At 39.3% G+C, this 8,580-nt stretch overlaps 1 protein-coding gene across 1 annotated transcript in view; it reads left to right on the forward strand.

Annotated features, from left to right (window-relative positions):
* CSE1L (chromosome segregation 1 like) overlaps nucleotides 1-8,580 on the forward strand; it is a 44,701-nt gene that overhangs the window by 27,064 nt on the left and 9,057 nt on the right. The window contains exons 15-19 of the mRNA XM_023511982.1: nucleotides 3,261-3,397; nucleotides 4,458-4,561; nucleotides 6,162-6,259; nucleotides 7,856-8,006; nucleotides 8,119-8,327. Of these exons, the coding sequence (XP_023367750.1) occupies nucleotides 3,261-3,397; nucleotides 4,458-4,561; nucleotides 6,162-6,259; nucleotides 7,856-8,006; nucleotides 8,119-8,327 (699 nt within the window). The remainder of the gene's footprint in view (nucleotides 1-3,260; nucleotides 3,398-4,457; nucleotides 4,562-6,161; nucleotides 6,260-7,855; nucleotides 8,007-8,118; nucleotides 8,328-8,580) is intronic.

Here is an 8,580-nt window from a genome sequence, read left to right on the forward strand (position 1 = left end):
GTTTGGCAGGTCCGGGCTGGGGATTCGAACCTGCCACCTTAGGTGTACGTGGCTGGCGCCTTAGCCGGTTGAGCTATAGGCGCCGAGCCGTATTTGTCTTTTTATAGTTGGCTTATTTTACATAGAATGTCCTCAAAGTTCACCCATATTGTTGGCAAGTGTCAGAATTTCATTCCTTTTTTAGACTAAACAGCAGTGTGAGATTCTGCTTTCAGTTCTTTTGGGTATATACTCAGGAGTGAAGTTGCTGTATCACATAGTAATTCTGTTTCTCACTTTTTGAGAAACTTCCCATAATGTTTATCACAGCAACTATTCCATTTTACTTTCCCCCATCAGTGCACAAAGGTTCTAGCTTCTCTGTGTCTTTGCTAGCACTAATTTTTTTGACAGTAGCCATCCTACTATACTATCTCTAATGATCAGTGATGTTGAGCATCTTTTCATTCGCTTGGTGGCTATTTTTGTACTTATTTATTTTTGGAGAAATGTCTGTTTAAATCTTGCCCATTTTTGAATTATGTCTGTGTGTGTGCTAAGTTTAGAATTTCTCTTTATATTCTGGATGTTAATCCCTTATCAGATATATGATATATAAATTTTTTCTTCTGTTCTATACTTTGTCTTTTTTTGATACACAAAGTTTTTCAATTTTCATAAAGTTTACTTTGTCTGCTTTTTCTTCTGCTGCCTGTGCCCCTAATGTCCTATCTAAGAACTGACACATCAATCAAACATTGTAAAGCTTTTGCCTTGTTTTCTTTTATAAAGAAATAAACTTTTAGCTATTTGGTTCATTTTGAGCTAATTTTTGTATATTAGCTAAAGGTCCACTCTTTTATTTTATTTTTTGGGGGGGGGGCAGTTTTTGACTGGGGGCTGGGTTTGAATCCACCACCTACAGCATATGGAGCCTGTGCCCTGCTCCTTGAGCCACAGGTGCCACCCGGGTCCACTCCTTTTTTTTTCTTTTTTTTTTTTTTTGAGACAGAGCCTCAAGCTGTCCCTCTGGGTAGAGTGCCATGGCATCACAGCTTACAGCAACCTCCAACTCCTGGGCTCAAGCAAGTCTCCTGCCTCTACCTCCCAAGTAGCTGGGACCACAGGCGCCTGCCACAACGCCTGGCTATTTTTTTTTTTTTTTTTTTTTTTGGTTGCAGCCATCGTTGTTTGGCAGGCCCAGGTTGGATTCGAACCCGCCACCTTAGGTGTATGTGGCTGGCGCCTTAACCACTTGAGCCACAGGCGCCAAGCCTCGGGTCCACTCTTAATTTGCATGTGCGTATCAAGTTTTCTTGGCAATATCTATTTAAAAAAATGTCCTTTCCCTGTTTCTTGGCACCCATGTCAAAAATTATTTGACTAACTAAAGGGTTTACTTTGGGGTTCTCTGTTCTATCTCACTGGTCTATATGTTTGTCTTTATGGTATCTTGCTTGTTTCACTTAATAAATCTTAGATGCCATTCCATAGTGGTAGGTACCATTTATTCTTGGTTTTCTTTCTTTTTCTTTTTTTTTTGGAGACAGTCTCACTTTGTCACCTTGGATAAAGTGCTGTGACGTCATAGCTCACAGCAACTCAAACTCTTGGCACTTAAGCAGTCTTCTTGCCTCAGCCTCCTAATAGCTGGTACTATAGGCACCTGCTAGTGCCCAGCAGTCTTGGTAGAGACATCTCACTCTTGCTCAGGCTGGTCTCAAACTCCTAAGCTCAAGGAATCCTCCTGCCTCAGCTTCCCAGAATGCAAGGACTATAAGCTCCTGGCTTATAGTTCATTTTTTATTAGCTGTATAGTTTTCCATTGTAAGAATACTCTACGGGTTATTTCTAATGAATAATTCTTCACTTTCTTAGCTTTTTTTTTTTTTTGAGACAGAGCCTCAAGTTGTTCCCCTGAGTAAAGTACTATGGCATAATAGCTCACAGCAACCTCCAGCTCCTGGGCTCAAGCGATTCTTTGGCCTCAAGCTGGGACTACAGGCGCCCACCACAATGCCCAGCTATTTTTTGGTTGCAGCCATCATTGTTGTTTGGCAGTCCAGGCTGGATTCAAACCCGCCAGGTCAGGTGTATGTGGCTGACATTTGAGCCACAGGCACCAAGCCACTTTCTTAGATTTTTTTAATTTTGATGTGTCTTTAGCAGGTATTTACTAGTGTTACTCTGCAGCCCAGCCTGGCTTTCTTACTTTAAAAAATATTCTGATTTAAAGAAAGTTTGGTGTTCTGAGTTTAGAGGATTTTTCTCTTCTTAGAGACAAGGTCTCCCTCTGTCACTCAGGCTAGAGTGCAGACCAGTGTGATCATAACTCACTAATCTCAATCTCCTAGGCTTAAACAATCTTCCTTTCCTCCTCAGCCTTCCTAGTAGCTCAGACTGCCTACCTATATTCATCACCATGTCCATCTATTTTTTTTTCCCTTTTCTGTAGATAGGGTCTTGCTCTGTCTGATACTCAGGCTGATCTCAAACTCCTGACCTCAAATGATCTTTCAGACTTGGGTTCCCAAAGTGCTGGGATTGGCTCGGCGCCTGTGGCTCAGGTGGCTAAGGCGTCAGCCACATACACCTAAGGTGGCAGGATCGAATCCAGCCCGGGCCCGCCAAACAACAATGACGGCTGCAACCAAAAAAAATAGCTGGGCGTTGTGGCGGGTGCCTGTGGTCCCAGCTACTTGGGAGGTGGAGGTAGGAGACTTGCTTGAGCCCAGGAGTTGGAGGTGGCTGTGAGCCGTGATGCCACAGCACTCTACCCAGGGGGGACAGCTTGAGGCTCTATCTCAAAAAAAACAAAACAAAACAAAACCAAGTGCTGGGATTATAGGCATGAGCCACCACATGCCTATAGGTTTTATAGGTTTTTGATGAAAATTATTGTTCTTATTTTTGTCCCTTGTTATGAGAAAGGGGAGAATGAGGCACAAAGAGGTTAAATAAATTTTACAAGAAATGTCTGCTAGTGAAAAAGTATAATTCTTAAAATTTATCTGCTTCTCCATGATAGTACTTCATGATGTATTCTTTTATCTGCAAGATTTTACCTGTATCACAGTTTTGTGCTCAGAAAAAGAATTGGATAATGAATGGAAATTAAATCATTATGTGGAGGTATAAGTTTTTATTTTGTGACAATATCTTTTCATTGTAATAGAGCTACAAAAACAAATTTTTTTTTAAATCAGTAAGCTTTTCCAGTTGTCTTTTACTCAGATGTGTTGTCATTGGATTTAGAACACATATATTATTGTATTTTTCAGGTACCAAAAGAACATTTGTTAGTCTCTATTCCTCTCTTGATTAATCATCTCCAAGCGGAAAGTATTGTTGTTCATACTTATGCAGCACATGCTCTTGAAAGGCTCTTTACTATGAGAGGGCCTAACAATGCCATTCTGTAAGTATTTGGTTCTAAGCAATTTATATTTTTCTAGCTTGGGATGGAACCAAAATTTAAATATCTCTGAGAATTTTTATAATTTCCTTATTAGGAAAACAACTATGTACTTTTTATTTAATTATACCACCTCATTCCTAAAGGATTTACCAAAATAGATAAATTATGTTAAGTATTGAGTAAAGGAAAATAACTGAGATAGAGTTAAAACAGAAATACATGTCAAAAAATCCTGACCATTAATTAAAGAAACTCTAAATTTTGCTTAGAATCTCCTAGCAGCCAAGGCAAAAAGGGAGACTTGGGGAATCAAAATTTTCAGTTTGAGATTAAAATTAAAACAGTGGGTCTTCTGTAAGGGACTACTATGTAGTAGCAGAATTCTCAGCAAAATCATATGACAGTTATTTTCATGTGACTATTTTCATAATCTCACTTAGTTCTGAGATATAACACAGTTTAGTGAAAAGTAATTCTCTAGGGGCCAGTAAAGTAGCTCCTGTGGTCTAATCCAAGGACGCAGAGGAATAGATGGTCTGCATGTCTTTCAGGCCATTTCAATGTTGTAATTTCTTGAAACTGAGCTTTGGGTAAGAGATGGAGAATAGTTCTAGGTTCTTTTCTTCATCAAGAACTTGAATTGTAGATACTCGATACTCAGTGACCAGTTTAGAGCTGAAATAACATCCTCTGAGGTGAGTCAAGGCAGTACCTGTCTTGAGGCCCAGAATTCATACAGCATTCAAACAGTTCTGAATCTATTCCACCTCTAAGAGATTTCTTGATGGTGATAAACATGAACCAAATGTCACCATTGTAACTTTAGATAACGTTGAGTTTACCTGGTTTTTTGGTTCAATTGTATCTGGTACCAGATTTGCCTTCTTAGGAGCTTAGCATGAGGGACATACACAAAACTGATTTCCTAAGCTATCAATTGTCTGTAGTGGGAGATGACTCAGGTTTATTCTGAGAAGTGTGGTTTAGTAGTTGCCAAGGGATTCCACAGTGACTAAACTCAAGACTTTGTAGTGACTGAAAGCTGTTTTTTCATCTATAGCTTTACAGCTGCAGAAATCGCACCGTTTGTTGAGATTCTGCTAACAAACCTTTTCAAAGCTCTCACACTTCCTGGCTCTTCAGAAAATGAATATATTATGAAAGGTATGTCATTTCCCTGGTGTATAGACTTACATATTTAATCTCAGATTACTAGGGTATAGCACTCTATGAGTTACGCTTTAGGTTATGTTGTCTATGAACCAGATGTTTGCCAAGAAATAGGTAGGTTTAGGTATTTTTAAATGAAAAATATTATTTTGTTTGCTAGTAACAGTGTTTTTTTTTTTTTCCAGAAAATTTTTACCTTAACTTGATACAGAATGCCTTGTTACAGAAAACATTTCTTTTCCTAGATTGAGTTTCCGTAGGGCAAAGATGAGTCATGCAGCATTTATTGACCATGTGCTCAGCTCCGTCTTGGTGAAGCGTGGACACACATGGTAGACTCCTATACATACTGCCAACCCAAGGACACAGGCAGCTATACCCATCTACCAGGAGCTGCATAGAAGGGTGTCCTGGTGCTGTCTCTAGCTGTGTAACAATCTCAAATCTTTTTCACTGTTGTATCCCAAAAGCCTACCACAAAGTGTTTTTGTGAGAAACGCTTTCAAAGAAATGTCCTGATCATTCCAGGTTGGGTTAGGAATCCGAGGTATATACACGTGTGTTGAGGTGTGCATTTGTGTGTATTGTCAACACTCATTCTCCCAACAGTAATTCGTAATTACTGTTGCTTAATGTTGCCTTATATGAGAGCAGCTGACTGGTCTGTGGTCTTTAATACTGTGTCTAGGGCATTTAACAATACACAGTATTTAATCTTGGTCAGTAAATACTGTTGTATGAATGAATGAAAGGATTCTGTGGTAACCCAGAGGAACACTAGTCCATCCTCTCTAACCTTCTTAACCTACGTCAGGGAAAGGCTTTCTCTAGGCAGTGATATCTAAGCTGAGATGTGAGGGATAGGTAGCAGGCTTGTTGACAGGTGAATGAGTCTTCGGCTCAGGTGGAAGAAACATAATGTGCAAAGTTTAGGAGGCAAGAGTGGATAATTTTCTGTCTACTATGTCTAGTATATAGTAGGTACTCTGCTTAGTAAGCATGTACTTTAGAAATGTTATTTGTGGAAAGAAAGTGATCATACATTTTCGGCTTAAAAATTATTTCTTTCCCATGCCAAGTATTTTTAGATATCTATTAATGAGCAGTATTTTTACAACATGGACTCTGTGTCTTTATATATATTTTTAGAATTTTCTTAGGCTCCTACTCTCTCTTTTTGAAAGACATAGGTAGGTGGCCTTATATTTCAGTTTCTTGGAGGCTGAGCTCATGTTTCCATTAGGCTGGGGCTAGTTCTCTCACGTGTGACTGCTTTGCCGATGTCAATTCACAGTTTATTCTTCCTCCTCTTTCTCTGCTTCGTTCATCACTTTAATTATTTTTTTAAAGTTTTAGGCCTTCTAGAAATACTCAGTATTACCAGGCTAAATTTTATTGCCAACTCTGTCCTGATTTGAAAATGAAGGAAAATTTAGATACTTTTATATTTAGAGCACTATCGGGGGGTTGTCTTCAGTGTCTTAAAATTATAGTTGGTAAATTAATAGGCTTTTTTACTCCCTAATTACAGGGGGGGAGTTTTTGCTGCAATTTTACTGAAATCTGTTTGGTTTTTCTTTTTTATATTTTACAGCAATCATGAGAAGTTTTTCCCTCCTACAAGAAGCCATAATCCCCTACATCCCTACTCTCATCACTCAGCTCACACAGAAGCTGTTAGCTGTCAGTAAGGTAACTGAACCAATTTTGAAGGTGGGGTTGCTTTTTAATTTGCTGTTTGGGCCCTAGAACTCTGGCACTCAGTACAGCCTTAGACAGAGTCTGTGAATTTTTTTGACATCAGTTAATGTACTTTGCTAAAAGTGCAGGTTTGAATTATAATGGAGATATAACAGTGGTCACCTTTACATTTAGGCTCAGAAGCTTTAATGGGTTTTATTTGCATTATAAAAGGCAACGTGTTCTTAGAAAATTAAGAAAGTAGAGATGATCCAAAATTTTCTTACATGGAAAGAGTAGGCTTTGCACTAAATGAATATACAAGAGGCTGTTTGGGCCAGGTACAGTGGTTTATAACTTCAATCCCAGCACTTTGTGATGCCGTGGCAGGATTGTTTGAGCCTGGGTTTAAATTTAAGACCACCCTGGGAAACATAGTAAGACCCTACCTCTGCACAAAAAATAATTAAACAGGCATGGTGATGTGTGACTGTTTCCTGGCTACTACTCAGAAGGTTGAGGTAGTAGGATCAGTTGAGTCTCTTTAGGAGTTGGAGTTTACAGAGAGTGAGTGAGCTGTGTTCACGCCACTGCATTCCAGCCTGCGAGATAAAGAATGTGTCTCATAAAGGAAAAAGAGGCTATTTGGACTTCTATAAAATGATGATTAAAATCCTTTGTGTTTTTTCCCCCCTTATTTTGATTTCTCAAAAATAAAGTGTACTTTTTTGTTGCAGTTTTTGGCCGGGGCTGGGTGTGAACCTACCACCTCTAGTATAGGGGGCCAGCACCCTACTCTTTGGTGCCACCCTTTTGTTTTTTGCAGTTTTTGGCTGGGGGCTGGGTTTGAACCCACCACCCAGCATATGGGGCCGGCGCTCTATTCCTTTGAGCCACAGGCACCACCCAATAAAGTTTACTTTTTGATCAGAAATTTTAGATAACTTTGATTTATATTTAAATATCAATACTAAGTTTTAGAAAATCAGTTTAAGGCAGACAGAATTCCTCTTTAAATGTTATTTGTATCTATAAAAACAAGATAAATTTGTAAGAAGTATTGGAGGGACCCTGGAGAACAGAGTGAATATTTTTGAACTGAGTTCTGAGTAAGATAGCAGTGGGTTATAAGACTTTTAGCCCTTTTTTAAATCTAAATAAACAACAGTTTAGTGTTACTAGTTTTTGTTTGTTTGTTTTCTTATTCTTTTAGGAGATAGAGCCTTGCTTTGTCACCCAGGAGGGCAATGGTGTCTTCACAGCTCATTGGCCTCAAGCAATCTTCCTGCCTCTGCCTCCTGAGTAGCTAGGACTTCAAACACACACCATGATGCTGGGCTGATTTTCCTATTTTTACTAGAGACACGGTCTTGCTCTTGCTCAGGCTGGCTTTGAATTTCTGAGCTCAAGCCATCCTCTTGCCTCAGCCCCCGAGTACTTGGATTATAGATGTGAGCCACTATACCCAGCCTGGTGTTTCTTGTCCTAAATGTTGTTTTCAAAAAATAGATGCCATCTATTTTAAATGTGTTTTAGAAAGATTAGGTGTGTTTTATTTTAGTTGATATTTAATACTCACTTGGATTATTAACTTTTTTTATATTTCAGAACCCAAGCAAACCTCACTTTAATCACTACATGTTTGAAGCAATATGTTTATCCATAAGAATAACATGCAAAGCTAACCCTGCTGCTGTTGTAAATTTTGAGGAGGCTTTGTTTTTGGTATTCACTGAAATTTTACAAAATGATGTACAAGGTAGGTTAAAGGAAATTACTTACAAAATGCAGCCTCCCAGAGAGATCTGTGCCTTTCATGTCAACGCCCTTTCTTCCAAAGCTGACAGCTCTGTTTTTACTTTTATCAACAGAATTTATCCCATATGTCTTTCAAGTGATGTCTTTGCTTCTGGAAACACACAAAAATGATATCCCGTCTTCCTATATGGCCTTATTTCCTCATCTCCTTCAGCCAGTGCTTTGGGAAAGAACAGGAAATATTCCTGCTCTAGTGAGGCTTCTTCAGGCATTCTTAGAACGTGGTTCAAACACGATAGCAAGTGCTGCAGCTGACAAAATTGTGAGTCAGATTGATTTTTGGTGGAACTATAATTTTCTAAAGTAGCTTAGAGAAACTAGGAGTGGGCTCAGCTTCTGTGGCTCAAGTGGCTAAGGCGCCAGCCACATACATCTAAGGTGGTGGGTTTGAATCCAGCCTGGGCCTGCCAAACAACGATGGCTGCAACCAAAAAAAAAAAAAATAGCCAGGCGTTGTGGTGGGTGCCTGTGGTCCCAGCTACTTGGGAGGCTGAGGCAGTAGACTCGCTTGAGCC

This window comes from Otolemur garnettii, unplaced genomic scaffold, assembly GCF_000181295.1.
Source record: "Otolemur garnettii isolate 467f Iridium unplaced genomic scaffold, OtoGar3 scaffold00023, whole genome shotgun sequence".
NCBI classification, from domain to species: Eukaryota; Metazoa; Chordata; class Mammalia; order Primates; family Galagidae; genus Otolemur; species Otolemur garnettii.